At 40.6% G+C, this 22924-nt stretch overlaps 1 protein-coding gene across 1 annotated transcript; it reads right to left on the reverse strand.

Annotated features, from left to right (window-relative positions):
- Positions 1 to 561: 561 nt before the first annotated feature.
- LOC307044475 (phosphatidylcholine:ceramide cholinephosphotransferase 1-like) lies at positions 562 to 22580 on the reverse strand. Its single transcript, XM_079689744.1, has 6 exons — positions 22413 to 22580; positions 9047 to 9926; positions 6545 to 6662; positions 4878 to 5031; positions 3724 to 3890; positions 562 to 3069 (listed from the first exon to the last, which is right to left on the reverse strand). The coding sequence occupies exons 2-6, from the start codon at positions 9649 to 9651 to the stop codon at positions 2893 to 2895; spliced, it is 1221 nt and encodes a 406-aa protein (XP_079545870.1). The 5' UTR covers positions 9652 to 9926; positions 22413 to 22580; the 3' UTR covers positions 562 to 2892.
- Positions 22581 to 22924: the final 344 nt, after the last annotated feature.

Consider the following 22924-nt stretch of genomic DNA (forward strand, 5'->3'; position numbering starts at 1 on the left):
GCCACAACTGATTCCCAAGCAGTAAGAAGACTTATTTTGTAATTATTTTATAATCATAAAAATGATTATTTTGTTAATCATTTCCAAACGGATTATATTTTCTAAGAACCATAACGTTTAGACCCCATTTTAGGCCATTTTAAGTTATTACAAAAAAAGTCTAACAATGGATACATGGGACTGGAAAGTGTAAATGTCAGTGTGTTTATTCGAAAACCTTATGCTCAGCAGACTATAAAACATCTGGCTGGATGAGAGGTTACAAAAAGACTCAAGTTGGAAACATTACTGAGACATGATGGAAAGGTTACCAAGAAAAGCCACAATGAATGGAGGAAGTGACTGTCAGACATACTTGCAGTAGGTGGAGTGCAAAAATACAAACAGGAAGCAAAATGACATTTGGGAGGAGAGCGCGCCCCCCCCCCCCCCCTCACTGTACGGGTCTTATTTCATTTAACTCAATGTGTCCATCTGCTGGCTGTTAGTGGGTCTGCCATGACGTCATCTCAGAAGAGATTGTGGTAAATATAGAAAGAAAGAGGCAGACAGCAAATCAAATACATTTTAGTAAAAGGTTTTATTCAAAAGCGTCCCAAGTACAATCCTTTATCATATCTTACAAACATCTGGTATATGCACAAACAAAGGACAACATGGGTGAGAAGTTTACAGAGGAACATATAGGATGACGAACGTTAAAAAAAAAAAAAAAAAAAAAAACGACTTGATTGGCAAACTAAAATTCGAAAAAACTTAAACCGTCATCCTTATCAAAGCTCTCGAAACATTATGAGAGAGCCGTGTTAGGGCAGATATTTCAAACACGATCTAAAAGCAAAACGAAGCCGAATGTGAGGAACCTGCTGTGCTCTTAAAGAGAAACCGTTCTGTTAAAGTGAAATCATTGTAAAGGAAGTAGGGTACGCCTGGACTGTCATTTGTCTTAAACATTAAGACTCTTGCTGGCATTGAAATTAATTAGACTCTTTGAAATAATGTTATACTCACGCTCTTCTTTTGAAAACTCAAAGAAAGATACATAACTTTTATTTATTTGGGATTTGTATAATCTAAAGCTTAGTGCAGTTTTTCTCCCTCAAAGCTTTTCAGTTTAATTTGAAATTCCACAATCATTCCCTCTATAGATAAACGTGTGCAATACTTACTCTTTACAGTTCAGTCATAGTTATAAAGCAAAATTCAACATAATTAGGATTATCAATAAGTACGCGTTTCACATTCATGGAAATCAATGTTTTCCTGCACACACACACACACACAGGGGCCGTTTCTCAATGTCGAGTATACCTGCTGCAGAGCCACTATTTCAAGTATACTACGTCATCGAGTGGCGCCACTCGATGACGTAGTATACTTGAAATAGTGGCTCTGCAGCAGGTATACTCGACAATGAGAAACGGCCCGGGCCAAACCAGCTCTGTGCGTCATGCTTCAGCCTCTTCCCCACACACAGGTTCCACGTTGAGTGTTAGCTACTTCTAGATTTGGCGTAGCACTAAAAAGGAAGCAGTGTAGAACATACACCGTCTTAAAACTGGAAGATAGCAGCTTGATTTAGTCGGAGATAAACCGTAGAGATTACAGACATGCTCAGAAACTTTACCTCAAGCTTCTGTTTTTCTGACATTCCCAAAACTCCGATCACAATTATCCTCTAGATCTCCTCACCACCACCACCACCACCAGAGGTTATAAGACCAGACAGTAATGGAGATCATTCAGGATCTCAAATGGGACTCGATGTGGGGAACAAGCGTGGGGTTCATTAACTGAGCAAGAGACGCTGCTATGATGCAAAAAGACATGTCGAGGAGTAGAGACACGTCTTCATTTTCCAACCAGGCAGTGATTCTTAGCAGATAACTAGTGGTGGAAAGTAAAACCAGCATACAACTGAACATCAATGATCGGGCTTTCATGGCTGGTGCTGGTTAAAGACTGATTGGTACATTTAAATGATACTGACATTTAAAAAAAAGAATACACAATTAACAGTCATTTTTTCTGCATTAACAAACTAAGCACGAATAGACATTGTCAAGCATTAATAAATAAACGGGACATATCACTCACTGCACTGAATTTTGGGAAAACCAATTGTCTGGTAAGGCTGGCGTAGTTGTTTTTACATTCATGGGAACGAGACTGTTAACCAAGTACCGCCTCGTACTCGCCGAGAGACACAAGACACATAGTACTTGAACTGTTTTACAATCAAGCTAAGAAAGGCACTGGAATAATGTTAGACCACATCGGATTCTTATGCTCTCAGTTATCCATCTTGAAAAAGGTAAAAATCTAAAAATCTTTTGTTGGACATCATTTGTTTTTGAAAAATAAAGTTTGACATACTTAAAAACATTATTTTTTGCACCTTTGACTCATTTTAGCAAGGACCATTTACAAAAAGTAATTTGCTATAAAAAGAAAACAACAGAAATGTGCTTATGGCATTTTGCTTATCAAATCAGAATTCGATTGACACCATTTGCACTAAAAAATCTTGTAAGAACATGAAGACATTAACTATGGTTTTGTGCAGAGAAAAAAACGTTTGAGTCCTTGAGGCCAAAAATATTTGAGTAGTTTGAGGAAATGCTTCGTAATCTGTGACCCACGAGGAAGAAGACACAAAACAAACATAAATTAGTGCTCTGTGTTGACGGATACTACCAGAAGAGAAAGAGAAACAAAATATATATACACTAACAGAAACAAAAATACTAAGTGGGTCACAGTGCTACCCATTTGGAAAGGGTCTGTTTCCTAGAGGTGACAGGACAGCGCTACATTGAACCGTGCCGCCCTCCCCGGGGAGAAACAGCACTTTTGGAAGTCATAGTCCTCGCCGGCTTTGAATGATTTGGGTCACTGGACCTCCAGTTTGCTGTACTTCACGCCGCGGCTCCACTGCAGCGACCGCCACGACAGCGGCAGCTGATAGTTACGAGGGACCATCCCGCTGACGTTCTCCTCGAAGAACTGGAACAGTCTGTACCACCAGACCCGCGAGAACGGGTTACTCTGCGATGTCTCCTTCAGCGACTGAAACAAACACAACAACAAATAAATGACATTAAGTGTGGACCTTAAACACCGGGCACGCATTGAGGAACCAACACTTGTATCGAGTCATTTACGTCACATTTTTCCAAGACTTCTGTCCTTTTGCATCATGTCAACTGTACTTTTTGTTTGAGTGGACATTTTTAAGATACAATGTTGATCATAGCTAAAATAATAAACCAGACAAGAATATGTTTATTCTGGCTTAAAAACTAAACTAAATACCTAAAAACTCAAGAACAGTCATCACAACTAAGTGTAAATTCCTGTAAAGTTAAATATATTTAAGTAATACATGGATATTTTCAGAAATATTTTTGCCTTCTTTGAAATGAAGGAAAACTACTCTCTTGTCTGTATGGCTGGAAGCTACAGCTTATGTAATGCTGCATCCTATCTTAATCATTCAATACCAAAGCACAAGTGTAAAACAAAATAGTTGTCTACAAGCTAAGAGGATTGGCTGCAGATTCATATTTAGGATAAAGTTATGAGTGGTATTGATCTTCTCACACTAAAAAGCCAGCAACCAAGGTAACAAGCCTTTAACTTAAAATGTTGAGGCTGTCCTTTTAAGGCCATTTACTTTACTTACTTATTTCCAACTACAAATGACAACTAAAAAAAACTCACCTGCTGGTTGGCCATGGTGTGGTACCACCAAAAGAGGCGTGTAGTGATAAAATATGCAACCACCACATCCACAGTGTAGTGGTCATGGGCCAGGAGGATGCAGAAAATCCCAACAGCGCTCAAGCTCCAGCAGAACCAGTGGTACCACCAGAACCGCTTGGGGGAATCTGCCAATTAAAAAGGTACAAAATAAATGGTTAATATGGGAGAAACACAGATCAAACCCAGCGGTGTCAACTCTAGAGGAGACCAAATGATTGTTAACAGCTCATCATCAGCCTGTGAGAGTCAGCTGTTCACTTTGGCTTTTCTACAGAAATATTAAACAAGCTGTTCTCCATTTCACCACAAGAGGGCGCTGCTGTGGTGGACAAGCATTGCAGTAGCATGTGATCTAGCAGGAGGGAGAGACATTTACCGAAAGTGTCATAAAATTACATTAACCAATGCGGTTAAAATAATCCTGAGTTCTGACACTTATGCTCTGCGGTTAATCAAGTAGCGTTTTGCAAGCTAGATTAGTCACGTAACAGAAACGCCTGCCAAGGTTATGCAACAGAGCAATGTCCCAAAGCACGACACTCGCATGATGCAGGTTTCCTGCTCATTTCCGTTATCATGTAGAGAAGTGTTACAAAAGCATAAGCACATGGTTTAACAGCCTGGTGACAATTTAAGAATAGTAAATCCTTATTTTGATATCTAAACTGATATTGCAATACATTATTACTTTGAAACAACATCCATAACATTAATCTGGCTGCTACTTAGAAATTATTTATCTAATATATCATATTCCAATAACTTTTATATAGACTCTTATAGCACTATTTCACTTTTTTTTTTACTATTTTACTTTTTGTATTTACTATTTTCTTTCTGTTTATCGGTTTTATTGTGTTGCACTGTTGGAGGAGCCTGTGACCTAAGATTGTCATCGTCATAACTACACTCTAGCTATGTTCGTAGGACCAATAAAAGCCTTGAACCTTGAGTTATAGCAGATGGGTTTGTGGCGATGATCTGCTTAAAATGTGTAAATAGAAAGATAGACTCTGAGGAAGTGAAAGGAGCTTCATTTGTGGCATTAAAGTAGAAGCCACCCAGTACATGTATGCTTCCTGAAACGATAGTATAGGCACAGTGGAACTTACACTCCTTGATGAAGAGGTATGTTAGCGTTAGCATGACTGTGTGGCCACTGTACAGATAATCTCCACACATGGTGTGGGACCCTGTGATGGAGAGACCCCCACCAGCAATCATCTTCATTATTCTCCTCATCTGCGCCTCCCAGTTCCCGAGAAGCTGAAAGACACACAGACAGACAGTCATTATCTTCTTAGGGTTCCTAATAACAGTACAATTACTAACAGTTTTCCTGGAAGCTCACAAAGAATGATGTCTAAAAGTAGGATGTAGAGTGGGCGGTAACACCTAATCAGATATTTAGTGGAAAAGAAAGAAAGAAACCCTCTTCAAATATTTCCTCTACAGGATTACTACTTGTACTCTTTTTAAATAGCAGAAGTGAAAATACTCATGTAAGAATGTCTCGATGTATTTACAGTTAAAACAGGACTTGAAGGTAGTGGAAAGGTGGAGAGCAGGTGTGTCAAACTCAAATACACAGTGGTCCAAAAATAAAAATAAAAAATCGGTACTCGTCGAGGGCCGGACTGGTTCGATGTTTATTGCAAAACGTATTGAAATGAACTTATTGCACATATTAAACCTGGAACTAACAAAGCTTAAATTATTGCCTATAAAAACAACATTAAATAATCAGTTTCATTCATTTCTTATGGCTCTATCTGCAGCTTTTCCAGAGTAGTTTCTTATGATTACATTTTTCCACAGGCCGACAACAGCTTCAAAAAAACTATTTCCTTCAAAGAAAAAAACAAACAGGCCGTGTTGTTGTGAGAGAAAAAGTGCAGAAGGAAACATCCATTAAACTCAGTGTGCTGCTCTGTGATGCTAGCTCAAGCCAGATACTTGGCATTTCATCTTGGGTTCATCAATGTTTGGAGTCAGGCTCTGAGCTAAGGAAATCTTCAGGATTGAGTGAACGTGTGTGTGCAATATACCGGAGGCCCAGATCTCATAGTAATTCAAAATGATCCTGCCGGCCGAAATCTTATTCCACCAAGGGCCTGATTTGGCCCCCGGGCCTTGAGTTTGACACATGTGGTGTAGAACATGTTTGACTTTAACACTAGAGGCCATGGATCAATACAAGTTTTCCCAATGACCTTAAGCCTTGCAGTTCTAACAATCCTGACATTTTGATAACAATGATATTTCACTAAACTCAAAGAGAGCATTTCCCATAACCGCATTTTTACTTTATGAAGGCTTTTGGGTTTATGATGTGTGCACCATATGTATATATCATTGGTGTTTTGTTTCCTGTCAGCACAAGCATAAAGACAACTCAATGACACTACAAAATTCTAAGTTGTATTTGTATTATTTTTCTCACTTTGCACTATTCTATTTATTAAAACATAATATTTTGTATTCCAATTATCCAACAGAAACACTGCACACACTGCACAGTTTGTGTTTTCTACTAGAGCCTTTGATAATAACAGGACATTGAGAAAGTGAAGCCACCACTTGAAGCCCCTCGCAGTATAACAGACACACACATATCTTACGACGGGCGGGCAGCGAAGAGCACTCAGAGGCTCTCAGCTTTAACAAGAGGAATACTTTTTTTGCTGAATCTGCCCATTCAGCATCTTATATAAGGAAGAAGTCTTTCAAGCTCAACAAAGCTGCAATGGCGAGAGAAATGAAAGTGTGTGAATAATACCTTTGGAGAGCATTTGAAGTGCATCCCGGGAACAGGCAGAGTGGTGATGTACATTGTAATACACCGGTACAGATAGAGTGTGCCAACAATGAAGAAGAATCGCCTGCCTACAATTGACCTGGAAAAAAGACAAAGAATATTAATAATACGTTTTTTTTTTAGGTGTGTGTCAAACTACTAACTCAACACTACTTAAGTATCGTGGTATTATGTTCTGTGATACAGTATTGATTCTCAAAAACACTGTATAGACATTTTTTATTAATTTACAAGCAAATATTTGTGAGAGTTAGTTTTGTACTGTGCCACCATGTCACGTAGTGATCATCTTCTCAATAAAACATCTTTGCTGAGGGTTTTTTTCAGTCTTCTGGCCAATCAGAATCCGGCAAGATTGTTGCCGGAAGTCCCCACGGAGAATAACTATTCTTTATACATCCATGGGCACAACTTCAGATAAAAAAGAACAAGTAATGAAATATGACCACCGGTTTGATGATTGACAGGTCACAGAACAATGGGAGCTATCTACCCTTATCCACAATTTAAAGTAAGTCACACAGACTATCTCCTCTTTGCTCTTCTCTCCGTGTGGAGCAGCAAGCTGTCGGAACCAGGGGGTGTCGCCTGGACCTGAAAACATTCGGGGCTTAGCCCACAGTGGCTACAGTGGAATGTTCTACTGCAACACTCCCCACACGCACACACACAGTACATCAGTGACTGTTACAATGAAGGCTCGATAATCAGTTCACGGCATATTGGCAGGGGAAAGTGCTATTTTTTATGAGTGAAGGACGGACCTCACCTCCTCTAGGGGGGTCCGAGGGGATGCTCCTCCGGGAAGATTTCTTTTTAAATATTGAAGTTAAAAGCATCAATCTGGTGCACTTTGAGAGCAACATGGAGAGATCTATGGATACATCTCTCAACACATTACATTTTAGCTGATGCTTTTATCCAAAGCGACTTACAATTACAGGGACATTCTCCCTGGAGTAACTAAGGGCTAAGTGCCTTACTCAAGGGCACACTAGTGGTGGTGTTCCAGGCGGGAACACCCATATGAAACAGAACTGTAAACAGATTTTCTTTATGGATATTTTACAAATCACTCCCCTTTTAAACTCTATTCTTGGTTTACTGCCATATAGTAGATTTCATAACTGTTTTTCCTTTATTCTCTTATTTTTTTTATAACGATATGAAGGTGTGCCGCAGAGATAATCTTTTGAATCATTTGTGACCAAACCGTTTGAGACCCACTGAGATAACTTGGACTAAAGTTAACTATCTAAACGCTCAAGAGTCCTTTGTTGAGCTCACCTGAGCCTCTCAGTCTGAGAGGACTCTTCACTCCTCCAGCTTGTTGTGGAACAAACAGCTCCTTATGTCTGTTAGTGCAGCTAGCTAACCAGATGCTAACAACAGGGTCCTTGCTGGCACCGGTCCCCCTCTCTCCCTCTATCACACTAAATGCGATGCACACACACACACACACACACACACACACACACACACACACACACACACACACACACACACACACACACACACACACACACACACACACACACACACACACACACACACACACACACACACACACACACACACACACACACACACACACACACACACACACACACACACACACACACACACACACACACACACACACACACACACACACACACACACACACACACACACACACACACACACACACACACACACACACACACACACACACACACACCTCTCTGATTGGTCTGGTGTCTTGCCTCTGTTGCATTCACTGAACACGGGAAATTAGAGTTATACCGTCCTCTCTTGTGTCATGATGAGGTTCACGTAAAGCACGGTTAATGTATTATATTATTGAGGGAGAATTGACGGGGCTACAGAAAAAACATTAGGGGCTAAAGCCCCGAATGCCCAGGCCAGGCGACGCCACTGGTCAGAACACAGTGAAAAACAAACAATGGCATATTATTAATATGTCGGGTAGTAATAGATATATTTATTTTCTTCTCACAGTGTACCAGAATGCGTCGTTTATATGTTAGTATTTCAAAAAGTCTCCCGGGGGACAATTCCCCCAGACCCCCTTTCTGGGGTTGGGTTTTCAGCATGTGTGCCTTTTTATGTTAGTTCAGCTTTGATTCCATCATCTCATTAAACCTTTTATAAAAAGCATACTTTAGTTCTGTGAAGGGATACATGCACTGTACTTCATTTTAATTAATAATATATATATATATATATATATATATATATATATATATATATATATATATATATATATATATATATATATATATATATATATATATATATATATATATATATATATATATATATATATATATATATATATATACAGCACGATTTTTGTTGAACAGATTTGATTGGTTCAAAATATCAGGTTGCGATTTATTGACAAAGGAACAAGTGGGTCCCGAGGCCTGACCAGTTGAGAACCACTGTGCTAGACTGTACCTGTGCTTGAGTAGAATCCACTGTATCAGCCAGAGTCCCACCAGCAGCATGCCGTTAATCTCACAGATGGAGAAGGCCCACTCCACCCTGTTGAACAGGTCAAAGAACTTATCGGGCAGCGGGGGGGTGTGCTCCTTTGGCGGTACTCTCTCGTGGACCACTGAAATTACGATGGTGGTGGTAACAAAGCACACCACCGCGTAGGCAAACGCTATGCCCGTCTTCCCCCACTCGGTCGGGAAGCAGGGCCGCGTGGTTTCGTTCATAGGGATGGGGATGTGGACCATCTCCATCCTGTAGTCCTTCATGCCGTTCCTCTGAGGCTTGCTAGTCCCGTTAGGTAGCCCCCCAGCGTGTCCGTTTGCGTGGCCGTTTTTGTGATCCTCGATGTGAGTCTCTATCCGCAGCGTCTCCAGTCGCTCCAACAGCTGCTGCCCGCCGTCAGACGACACGAGCGACAGGGGGGACCTGTGGAAATCTCCCTCGTTGAGCCTGAGTAGACCGGGACCGTCCGTCTGACGGAGGGCGTCGATGTACTCCAGCATCCCCTCTTTGCTCAGCCAGTCATAGACATCTTCTGCAGACCATGCTGCCACATTCTTCATCTTGGCCAGTGGGCAATTTGGGGGATCAGGAGGGTCCTCAAGACTAGAGGGGAGGGTTCACGAGAGGCTTGGCGGACTATGGGGCGCTGGTAGATCCTCTCCAGTTTTGGCACATTGTGTTTCTTGCACCCAGAGGGAGCCAAGCCTCCTCTCGAAGTGAAACGCGGGAGTGAGCAACGGTCACTCAGAATCAGGGCCGAGAGAGAGCAGGCGAACCACAGTGGCCTCCTTTGGCTTTCTTCACCTCATCAGCTCTTCCCCCTCACGCTGCACCCCTGTAAAAAAAAGGAAGGATACAATGCTGTGAATCTGAACAAAGTCATAACTGCTTACACAACTCCACTGGGTGTGTCACGGACCGGATGCCTGGTCAGACCTGGAAGCTAGTGTGTAAACTCTGGATAGTAGAGCAGCATGACACAGGTTGTTTGGCCAACTCTGAGCTGCTGAAAATCACAGATGAATTATTCAAGTCATTGTAGAGCTTTTACAACAATAACAGCAACATGAAGACTCAATCGATCAGCAAGTTTCCGGTATTTATTCTACACTAGTGGTCATAATTAAGTAGAAACATCCTGAGTGGATTATTACATGACCACTGTATCCACTGAGAGAGTGTCTACATACACAACAACTGCATGCTGTGGTACTGTGGAGTGAGGTTGGGCGTCTAGATAAATATACTAGTTGGGTCTTTGCCAGTTGTTTTGGGTGATTTGCACTTCCAACTTCCTGAAATAAGGGTTTGTTTCCAACCTACCAGAGATTGTGATTGTTGGCAGTGGCAAGAAGGATTTAGTAACTCATTTTGTTTCTGTCGAGGTAAAAGGAGTTTGTATTCAATGATCTGCCACACAGAGTACAAGCCTGTCACTCTTGTCTATCCCTTTTCTTGCATGGATTTGGGCAATGCTTTTGTGGAACCTCCCACACTATTGGGTTACTGGTTAGAAAACAATATTTTTGGACAAACAAATAAATCAAAATGTCTTCACTTAAACAAATTAAAGTAGCTTATAGCAGATAAAAACCCTATCTAATACGTTATATCATAGATCCTGTTTTTGTTTGTTTTCCATAGTGTGTATGTTTCTCATCCAGCCTTCAGGCAACAGCACAGGTTAACAAGGAGATGAACTCACATCTGTTGCATATCACACGCTTGTTTATAGAGCACGATGTCGGTGGGGGAAACAGGGTGGCCCTGCTCGTGTTCGGGGGAGTCAGAGATACAGCTGGAGAGCACAAATCTACTGCATGGATGTGAGGAAAGAGGGAGGATAGGAGGGGAAACAGACTGCGAGAAGGAACTCATAAATCAGAGTGAAGGTCAGCGCCGAGCACGGAGAGAACGCAACCCCTGTATGGCGGGCAGTGAGCCAACAGTCAGGCCCCCGCACGGCCAGGACAGCTCAGGCCTCTAGCAGCTAAACACACTGGCAGGCTGAATGGTTGGCAGGACAACAAACTGCACATCAGTATCTCACCTCAGAGGCCTGTTTATTGAGGCCAGATAAATGGGCTATACAGTGAACAGCACTGACACCTGGCGTCATATTTATTCCTGCTGAGTCCTCGAGGACCATATGGCCGAATAACCAAACAACTCTAACATATAAACACTAGAAAGCAAGTGTAAAAATAAACATATGCATAGCATGCAAACAGCACAGCAGGAGTGCCGTCATTGCAACAGCATATCTACGTGACAACCCAGCTGTGTAACTTCACATGGTGCAAAGAGTTCAAAGAAGAGCAGTATGTAGTGCAAATAAAGAGACGCATAAAGACAAAGGGCACTCGCACCGCTCTGTGAACAGAAGACGATTGAGACAGATCAAAGATTAGCTATCACTGACTCAGCTGTGAAGCAGGACCTTTGGTATGTGAAGCAGCTTATAGAAGAAATAATCTCACTCAGCTAAACTGGGGAGAGGGGGAAACTAATCCTGGAACTAATGAAGTAACCTGCATTCAAGCATGCTGAATAGTCTTCCAGAAATCACGGAAATGAGTGTTAAATTAGGATGACTTTTGCTATTTATATGCTGACATTGCATGAGCATTTGCATAACTATTTGGGTAGTGTTTCTTTGCTGGAGTGCTGGACAGGTAGAAAGTGAAAGTAATGTGGAGAACTGAATTACATTTCCTTGGCTGTAACAACACTGCAGAAAAACAAAGGTTGTGGAAAATACATTTTCTCCCCAGCAAATCTTCGTGTGCTGTCGATAACCAACACCTGATGACTACACAGCAGGCTTTGATAAAGGTTCCTGCCAGATGATAAACAGATGTGAATCTTCAGGACAATAGTGTTTGAAGGCAAAGCGCTACAGAAACAAAGGAACGTCTGGAAATGCTTAAGCCTTATTACGTTGTGAATTTTGAAGTCAAAAGAAACATTGAAGCTACTACCTGAACGATGTCACCTTGAAAGCCTTTTGTATCCCTTCAGAACATATTACAATTTGTTTAAGCGTGTGGGTGAGTGTTTGTCATGGTGTTTAGGGAAGTAGCCTTTGTTTTACCTAAAAAGCTGAGAATCGTTTAAAGGGATACACCCAAAATGTGTCTGTAAAAAGTCTGTAGTTACCGGCGGTAGCAGGCTGTGCTCAGCTCCGATGTTTATATGGATTCATAGATTATAAAAGTGACAAGTACAGACTCAAAGTCCCAATGTACATTTTAAAACACTAGGTACGATATCATCAATTGTTCACTTCAGTTAATCTTCATTCAAAATCCTACCAAGTCTCGGTTCTCTAATTGTTTGGAGGAAGTGGAGCATCAGGTGGGTTTTTTTCTGTGGAGCATCACTACAAGAACCCTTCTTCAAGATTGGCTTTGTAGAGTTTCCATATAAACAGGAAAAGGTTCATGTTCACATTTAGTATTAGTCACCAAAACATTGCAATGAATGTATTTAACAGATAATTCAAGTGCCCTTCCTGTCTCCTATATTTGCAAATATGTATAAACAGTATTTTGGATCAAAGTGAAGTGGCTTGCAGTATTCCTGTTCCCTGCCTTTGAGTGCCTATTGTTCGTATCTTGAGCTGTTATCACTACTTTTTGATCAGTGAACTCCACGGGGCACCTTAAAGGTCCAGTATGATTCTCCTGATGACTTGCCAGACCTTCTCCCCACCACACCTCGCAGACTGTGTACCAACCATTTCTGTAACCTTCTGAGAATCCGTCATTCTAGTGAGTTAGTGTGGTAGTTGAGAAATGAGCCTGAGTTTTACGTTGTCTCTCTAGCGGTTTACTTTCTTATTGAAACATCACAGGCATTTTGCACTCTTATGGAAACAATCATTTTCCATGCACTTCTGTGACTTGTGTGAGAGTTAACTAATCTTCAGTAGTTACGCTTATATTGTAGAAGGTCAGAATGACGTGTCAGGTACACCGAAAAATGGGGTTGGGCTCTGTTCAAAAATAAGCATTTCCTGTTGTTGCACATTTTCCACCCAATTACGCATAACAGGAGGTAAATGTGTTCATAAAAAAAAAATGATGGATTTGAAACTGCAATTAGAACTGTGTCATACTCAAATAGAAAATTTCAAAAGAAAAGTGACTGCAATTTCCACTCATGTGGTAAGTCTTTCCACTCAGGAAGTTTGGTGGGTCAGCGCAGAGGGGAAGAGGGGGACGGGCGGTTTCACACAAGGCGGTACATGTTACATCACTGCAAAGGATCCCTCTCAGGGTCAACAATTTGGCAAGCCGACACAAACAAACAGACACCATCCAAAGCCCATCTTTAGGCAGTCAAGAGTGGTATGGAATGACTCATTCACGATGGCTTTCAGAGAAGAGGAAAGAAGAGTCAGTTTGGGTGTGTCAACTAGTACTTAAAACACTGTTCAAAGAAACTGCTACAAGTTTCAGACGACATGCAGAAACTTAATATTTTCTGTTTAAATAGCAGCCCACATTTACTCTAAAGTTTATTATCCAAAAAAAACTATTTGGCTACCACTTTAAAGCACTCTGAATTTAAGACTTTGAGCTTCATTATAAAAAGGGCGGCCGTGCTACACACCCTCTTCACCTTTCATCGGCTCAACAGCATTAGCCTCAGGAGGGAGGAAGAGTGTTTCTCTGACCTGTCGCCACCTTCTGTCTTGTAGTTTCCACCTTTTCTTTAGCTTTCCTCCCTGCATGTTAAGAGCCAACAACTATTTAGTACTTTCACCGTGGGCGCTCTAATGCTGCACATGTCTTTCCCAGTAAACTTGTTTTTCCATTGGGAAACGCATAATCTACATAATATGTGGCCTATTACTGAACAAATGAAGGTCATGTCTTAGGTAACAGCAGTCAATATAAGGACTTTTCACAACAGCATGTCTGTACTTGAGCTTTGTGGCAGAACCAAACCTCAAACTTTCCTGCAGGGTAGTGTCGTCATCAATTGAAACTCAACCCAACCCTAGGCATAACTAGATGGAATATAATTCATCCATCCTTAAAGCACACTAACCCATTGCTGATCATAGCTTTAACCCTTAACATACATTTCAAATGAGGTTAGTGAAAACCAGAAAAGGTTCTGCAAACCCTGATGAATTAGGAATCAAAAACTCTGTGGTTACAGCAGAACAAAAGAAGAAGCTGAATGCATAAAGATTAGAATACCGGTATTCTGTTTCGCTGGGTACAATCTGTCAGACACACTCACCAGGTCACTCAATATGTATGTTTCTGGTAATGTTTGACATGACTTCAAAGTTGCAATCATCCACCTAGGTATGTCCGGGCAAATTCATTGCGTCTTTGTGTGCCACTGTATTGACTCGTTGGCCAAGTATTGTTTTATGATGATTGCATCTGTGACGTACCATTGCCAAAGCAAGGTTTCCTCATGAGGACAATAAAATAGATTTCATAAATGCACCCGCACGGCGAGGGGGACCCAAGTTCCCATCAGCAAAAACATGTCGGTTTGCTATCCTGGCTCCTAAATGGTGGAATGAGCTCCCCATTGAAATCAGGACAGCAGAAAGCTTACACTTCTTCCGGCGCAGACTGAAAACTCATCTCTTTCGACTCCACTTCGAGCGACAGAATTACTAATAAAGAATTAATAACAAAGCACTTATATACTAATAAAGGACTGGCTTATCTAAAGCCAGTTGAGTAGCACTTGAAATGTTTTGGTTCTATGAAACCTGATGTACTTATATGATTCTGTTTTCTTCAAGTTTGTATCTTCTTGGTCGAATGCACTTTGGATAAAAGCCTCAGCTTAATGTAATATTACGAGATGCCCCATCACAAACCGCCAAGTGACTCGCGTGTCGAAACTGTAAACCCAAAATTGCCATCATTCATAAAGCCCAAACGAATGGTCCTGTTCATCGTTTAACCGATACTTTTATTTGACAGCTAGTGTTGCATATAAGCTGGATGTTTGTGATACAATAAACAAAATGGCCAAATATTTGAACAGAGCAAGCCAGATAGCGCAAAGAATGTCACAAAGGCCAAGAAAAAGATTATATTCTCAGTACGAAGTTTTTAGAAAGGAATGCTTGGTTTGCCCTCTCTGTGTTGTGTCCTAAGGGTGTTGTTGCCCTGTTCTTTATACACACACTTTTTGAAAGAGTAGTATCTCTTTACAGGTTCTTATCTTGTGAGGCAAGTGGACAATGGTTGAACAACAAGCTCGCACCTGTATCCCTTTACACCTTCAATACAAATGCCCTACAGGTAGACAACACAAGGCCAATATTTACACAACTGGACCAGCATGTTTAAAGTGATGATGGTTAAATATTAACTGTGTATGATCCTGGTTACAAAGTAACTCAGCACTATTATAATGATGATTGTATACACCTACACCCAGCTTAAAAGAGCAAGGTGTTGTAATAGGTATCATTTCTAAGAAACTCAGTTCACAAGTCTGAAAACTGTGGTGAGAATCCAGAGTATATGCAGGAATCCTGAAGTCAAATGCAATACCTTTTAAGACCTTTTTAAGACTCTTTCCATACATTTTAAGACCTCATCGCCACTTCGAGTTTTAACCGGTTACATTGGCGACACTTTACTATATACAGTATTGATTGTCCTTCCTCCTTATCTTCCAACCATTTAGACGCAAACTTGCATTTCGCCATGACGATGTTGTTTAACAGCGCTATCGAGCAGCAGTCAGTGAGCTTGCGATGTCCTGTTCAGATGACGTTAAATCCAACGGGATGCCATAAATAAACTACACAGAATCACACTACACACTACGCAATGATTACATTCAGGCAAACTGTAGAATACAACCTCTTTGGACAATTTATATACTTATGGAAAACAAGCTACAAAATGTAATACCTTGGAAAATGCCGTTTAATAGCCTTAGTTTTCGCTAAATTGATTTATCAACTTTTAATACTTTTTAAGACCCCACGCCCACGGACCCCCTGAAATCACTCAAACACCTTAGGCAACTTCCATTATAAACGTATTCGATGCTCAGCGACCAGCAGTGCATACAGAGCCTTTCTTCGTTCAACTATTTAAGAAGGACAGACTAAATGAAACGGTGTTGGGCTTCAGTGACCACAAAGCAGATTAATAACATGCTTGGAATGTGCAATATTTTAGAGATTAAGGGTCAATTTACCTAAAGATCACTAGAAAACAAAACAAACATTTTACCACTTACTCCATGGTGATAGTTTGTTTTACTTCTGCCACCAACCAAATTGAAGTTGAACCGATTTACCTTAAATTGTTTGACTACTAAAAAAGGATCATAAACATGTCTTTCAACTTGTATACGCTTACAGATAACATTGATTTCATTGAGTAATTTACTTACAAAATCTATTTCTACTTACTGTTTATGCTCTTTTGTTTCTAAAACAATTTCCCAAATTGGGATCAATAAAAGACCATCTTATCTTATAACTCACACAAATGTCTTGTTTGTAGCAAACAATGTATATATGAAATAAACAATACATGACATCAATACATCACATGATGGTATTGACTGTATAATCATGCTGTTGTTTTGTATACAAGCAAACAATCACTGTTGATGCATCTGTAGATTGTAGAAATTAGCCGTGGAGCCATCAAGACCAAACTCAACATGATGGAGGAGGGGTCTCTCAGTGCAAGATGGCCTTTAAAAAGTAAACTTAACTAAGCACAGGCATCATTTTGAAATGCACCGACCCATGCTTCCATGCTTAGTTTCCTATGGTTAAGAAATGTGCACTCTACATCCTCCTTGAGCAACAGATAACATCAGGTCAAGGAACATTGACCTATACAGCAATCTATCAAATAACATATGACACGTTGACACGCATACAACCGTTCCTGGAGACATGGAAGCACGTCCCGGAGCAGGTTAGGTTGCAGGCTAAGAGATCAACTCAGTGAAAGCACTGCCTGCTGACCAATCAGAGCTCAGTGTGCGGAGTTTAAAGCGATCAAGTCATAATACAGGAGAAAGGAAATACAGAAAAGCTGCCGTTGCAGGAAAGAAGGCCGGCAAAAATCACCGACTGTGTGAACTTGAAACTTAATAGAATATCACCTCCCATCTTCAGAGCAATCTGACTATTATAACATTAGCGTTAAGAAAGCTTACTTAAATATCTGCCACAACATAAGTAACCGGATCAAAGTAACATTAAGTATAGTCCGCGGCATATCATATCACATCATAATGTATCATATATTTGCTTATCTGAGTCAGCTGAGCCGTATCTGGCCGTGCAACACTCACAGTGTCACATACTGTATGCATAAGTATTATTTTAAGCAATACATTAAGTTGACGAAACACTCGAGTCAAATGTAATTAAAGTCAGATCCACTCGTGTCTTAGACGGGGCAGTGATATCATAAACCTGTTAATGTACGCATTCAAACGCTTTATCTTTTACCAGCTGTATTCACCTTGCAGGTGCAGCTATGTGGCTTTGATCCTGGATAAAGTGTTTAAGTCATGGATGTTTAAAGTTTAACTTCTTCATATGTCTAATATTATAGTTGACTTTTCATTCAGGAAGTATGACGGTGCGCTGTCAGTACGCTTCTCCATGTTTTTGATTGGTCGAATGCTCCAAATACCACCCCTTTCATGTGAACGCGCACCTAACTAGATAGGGCACGGCTGGCTTGAGCGATCCACTCGATAACCCGCGTCGTAGTACCGTTTAGCGAGAGCGCGTATATTTTGGATTAGGCCAACCGGCTAACTAAAACATATCCAGGTTAGGTTGAACCAGCTTCGTAGTACAGGCCTCTGTTCATAGACTCCTATTAGATCAATCATTCCATTGTAATTTTGGAACATCTTGTCAGATACAAGGTCTCCACACTATCACACAAGCTATTCAAGGAAAGGAATAGTATGAACCGGAGAAATGTAACAGTGGGATGACCTTGAATGACTTCAGTTACAGTGAACGAAGACCACAGGCAGCGAGGTCTTATATTTGATGTGTCAGGGAATAATCCATCTGCTAGGCTAGCCATAACAGTTGACAACAGAATCTCCAAAACATGCATGACATAACATCCTCCCACAATACTGGCTAGAAATATGGTCAGAAATCTACACAAAAATGTTTCTATTGTGGGCACTTTAAAGTCTGCTCAACTGGGGTCAATTATCCAAGCCTGTGTTGTTAGTAAACAAACTAAACTATGTTAAAGTCTGGTATAATTTGATTTACAGTTTTAAAAAAATACACTTGAAAATTCCATTTCATAATATTTATTTTTAGCGATTTTCCTTCCTTGGCAAAGACGGTTCATTTCAAATGAGTGACTAAATACCTGGAAACTGTTTATTTGGCTACCATGTTGCAAAACCACTCAGCTGATCTGGCATATTGCTACTAGGAAAATCAGGACATATGATGATATCTACAATGCCAAATAAACCTATTCTTTATCATCACTGGCCTTAGCAACCGTGCAATCACAGAACAATATTATATCCTATCAGTCTGTTAACTAACAGAGCAAACTGTTATGTCAAGGGTAAAGATGAGACAAGGCATAAAGCATGGAAAGCACTTGCAGAAGTCTCGGGGGGGCTGAGCTGCGCGGCACAACAACCCCTGTACTCATAGGTGAGATATGCTAATGAGACCTGTGGCTTTATGAGTCACTCATTAGGACGGCAGGCCCTCTCGGCCCCAGAGAACCAACACGTTCCCCTGCATGTGGTGCAGTTGTATCTAAGATAGCACCCAAAGGACCTGCTGTCAACTGGGGGTAATCAGTGTGTTCATATACAAACTTTCCGAACTGCAAAGGTCCACAGCAGTGGCGGCTTGATATATTTGTATGGACTTTGCACATTTTGGTAGTAATTTCCTAACTTTTTTTTTAAATAGATGACACAAAAAAATTGTGATTCTTAATTATTACCTTGTTTGAGATTCCTTAAAGACAGTCGTAAAAAGTACTTTAATTTAAAGAGACTGGAGATAGCACTTCAACAAATCTTGCAGGTTACCGTCTTTTAAACAACACACAACTACGTTTAAACAGTGATAAGGTTTTAAATTGTATGCTGTGTTTATGTTGTTTTATGCTTTATTATTAGTCGGTATTTCACATTCCTCTATAATAATATGGTTGTAATCTATGTATCTTTAAGAAATATTGTGACCAGCCTGCTATTGGCCAAATTCACACCAGCTACTCTCAAAATAGCATCATGATGCATTTTGCATTTAAAATAGGTCATAAAGTGCTAAAATTAGGTCAGGAGCCGGTCTAGGGCAATTACGCTTCTTTGGTGTTTACTGACTAATTATATTGGTATGCCTTCATTAACACAAAACAACGGTAGGAGCTTCATTAACAAAAGGTGGAATGTAGGAGGTCCCCTGAGTGTAGGAAGACATCTGAAACAAGTCAGGACAGGGGGATACGGAGCTCAGGTGTAAGCAGGCCAGGTAATTGCACCAAACACACAAAGAACGATGGCCTCACAGCAGTGGCTTGCTCTACTTAACATTCCAAACCGATACTACCACTCCCCTCCTTGTCCACAAGCATTTGTCATGTACCCGCATCACTTGCTGGAACATAGAGCCTTAAATTAAAATCCTTTCTATTTGTATAACGGGGAACATTTCACTTAAAGTCATTTAAATTCTGTCCCAAAGGTGTTATAGAAATGTTATCTTATATTTGGACAATTCATTTTCAGAAAAAGACAAAACAGGGTACTTGTGGGTTATCTGTTGCCACTTTTTAAACGGCCTAACCTAACCCTCTCAAATATTCATTTGGGGTATTTAGAGTCTGAAAAAAAAAAAAAAAAAGTGCTTATTTAGAGTCTGAAAAAAGCAAAAAGTTCGTATTTAGAGTGTCTGGGAAAAAAAATGGGGCGACAGGCAACCCAGGTGTATCCAAAACAGGCTACTTCAAAGTGCTACTAGCCTATATTTCAGCAGTTGTAGGCCACAGGAAACTAGGACGTCATGTGATTGGCAGTAAAACTTCATGCATTTCTAATTATGGCAGAAACAAGATTAAAGCCATTACAAACAAATTCTCTGGAGGAAAACCTGTGAAAGATAGAAAATGATCAATGGCTATTGGTTGGCACTAACATTGTACTGCTATAGGCTATCATAACAAAAAGGCCATGGCCATCAGCTAACAGCATTAAACCCTAGCTGTGGTTTGAATGTTGAGGCTCAAGTAGCTGAGAAGAGCAGATTCAAACATTTGCAATAGTGGTATTGTTATAGTAAAGACCAATAAGAGTGTGCACTGCCAAATGTCTAATTGTAGATGCATGTCAACCCACGCAGTGATTTATTTTTATATCTGAAGTCCTTTTGTAGCATATTTAAAACCCAACTGAAAGCTAAATGTATGTTGGCCGCATATTAGGGCTACATGTTTTACTTACAGTTTCTTAATTGTCAGTGAATGAAGTTTATTTGTGTCAACTGGACAAAGAGGAATACACCTTTTATTCCTAGAAAAGGTAGCTTTAATAAGATCATAATGGTGCTTGTAATGCAGCTTTAAACTGCCGACCATATAACATCAGCCGAACATCTTCTCCATTATGTTCTGAGAGATAAAAGCAAACATCACTAAGAGGGATGCTATTACCAGTTATCTATGGAATATCTGGGTTTGACTAATTCATCCGTCATATCCAGTAAAGACAAGCTGTTTCCATTCATAAAAATTACACTGGCCTCTTGTGTCTTAAAGTAATCTGTGCCTATGAATGTAACAAACAGCCACTGTGGTGAAGCAGGAGGGTAACATCTAGAGTACAAACAACAACACTTGTTTTCCTCTTCCAAAAGCAAAAAACGTAATAAAAGCACTAACTGACAAATGTCCTGATGTCCAAAGACAACAAAGCAGTTTTTCTAGAGGATGTCAATATGTTTAGTTGTCAGAATAGGGCGTTTTTTAAGGCTGAATCACAGCTGTGGCTACAGAAAACTAATTTTTTTCACTTGATGATGGTCTGAAATACTTTGCCTTGGCAATGAGGCTTCCTCAGCAACTGGGCTGGATGCATTGACAACAATAAACCCCATTGACTCACTATACAGATTGTGCATGCTTTGGCACTGACTGCAGCCAGTCATACTGTTTGTGTCTGTGAAAAGTTGCTTTCTCACCAGTTCCGCCACAAAAGCACCTCTGTGTATTCTGACCGATGTCTCTGTCGGCTCAGCTGTCTACACAGGCGTTTTATTGCTTTACTGTATCTTGAGTTAGCCGTCATACACAGCATGTCAGCGGTGGCTTTTCTCCAAAAATGACACAACTGTTCAAACATATGGGATCACAGTTCCCCCCTTTTCCTCTTAAGGGACAGGGACGTGTCAACAATTTGAGGGGAAACAGTGAGGTCACCGGTTCCGCTGTGCTTTTAAAGAGAATACACGAAGCTAAACATCTGACCCTGCCAGGAATCACATAATTGACTACCAATAATAACTCTGAGTTAATATTTACAGAAAGAGACAGCAACTGAATACATATGATATACCGCGATTGAATGCATACGTTGGTAGGCACACCTGTGAGCGTTACCTCAACACCATGGCTGACACAGGTGGTTTAATGTGCTTAAATCATTGCTCTCATTCACACCAGGGCCTCAGCAACCATTGTATAGAGTGGTTTAAGAGCTTATAGTCTGAACACCTAAAAATAGATAGGCAAGCTGGCGTCTTCTGTGCTTTAGCTTGCTAGCTCGCTAGCCAACACACAGCCAGGGCTCTTGGATTCATAGCGCGGTTTGGGGTAATTAGCTACATGCTTGTAGAATACTAGAAATGTTTTCATATGTATTAGTAACCTTAATATCAACTAACGCGAGATCACAGCAGCTCAAACCGATATTAAGGTTAGCTTCTTTGCCAATTACATTGGGTCGGGATTAACGATAACGGGAGAGGGTTTTGTCGACAACTGATACAATGTTTCAGCACAAGGCCAGTGAGCAGCACTAGTTAACGCTAGTTTACACTACGTTAGGCGATAGATTAAACGTCAAGAAGTAGTCTGTCAAAAAGCGAAGACGTAGAGAAATTTAGCGAAGCATAAAACAACGGTGAGTTTTTTTTACTCAGTTACTGCTACAGCATTAACTAACTGTTACTTTACCACGACTTGGAGCCACAGTGTTAAGTGACCAAACACATACACAAGGAGGGCTCAGCGGATAGCTTTGTCTTCTTTCGATAAATGAGTAGTACATATGAGTGTAATGTATGTACCTTGCTGTGGAAATGTTGAAGGACTTCTCTTCAAATAGTAGTGGCTATCACCGCAATGTGGCTCACGTCCCTCTGTGGGTCTCTCCGGTGTTTTCATGGGTAGGCGGTGTGGCTGGAGAATCTGGGAGTTCCCTACATACCGTCACCCGTGCTGCCTTCACGTACTATCTGAAATGTTGTACGAGACATATTAACGATACAAAAAGACGGAATGCGTCGCATGGGTTGCAACAACACAAACAAAACAACACTACGATGGACTTCACATTTCATGGCATTTTTTTTTTTTTTTATTTAGGCAAAGGATGCGTGAGAAGACATGTTACCACCATGGGAGCTCTAAAGTTGTAGCACAGGAGGAGCATTTGAATGCAGCAACAGTGTTTAATGCACATATCATTTAGCTTTTTAGATTAAAAAACATACTAAAGTACACTCTTTGTTGTGAGAGTTTTTAACCAAAGCAGAATGCAGAATGCAGTGGGGTTTGAACCTGAACCCCTGAACACCAA

Source organism: Notothenia rossii (assembly GCF_949606895.1).
Source record: "Notothenia rossii genome assembly, chromosome: 6".
Taxonomy (NCBI): domain Eukaryota; kingdom Metazoa; phylum Chordata; class Actinopteri; order Perciformes; family Nototheniidae; genus Notothenia; species Notothenia rossii.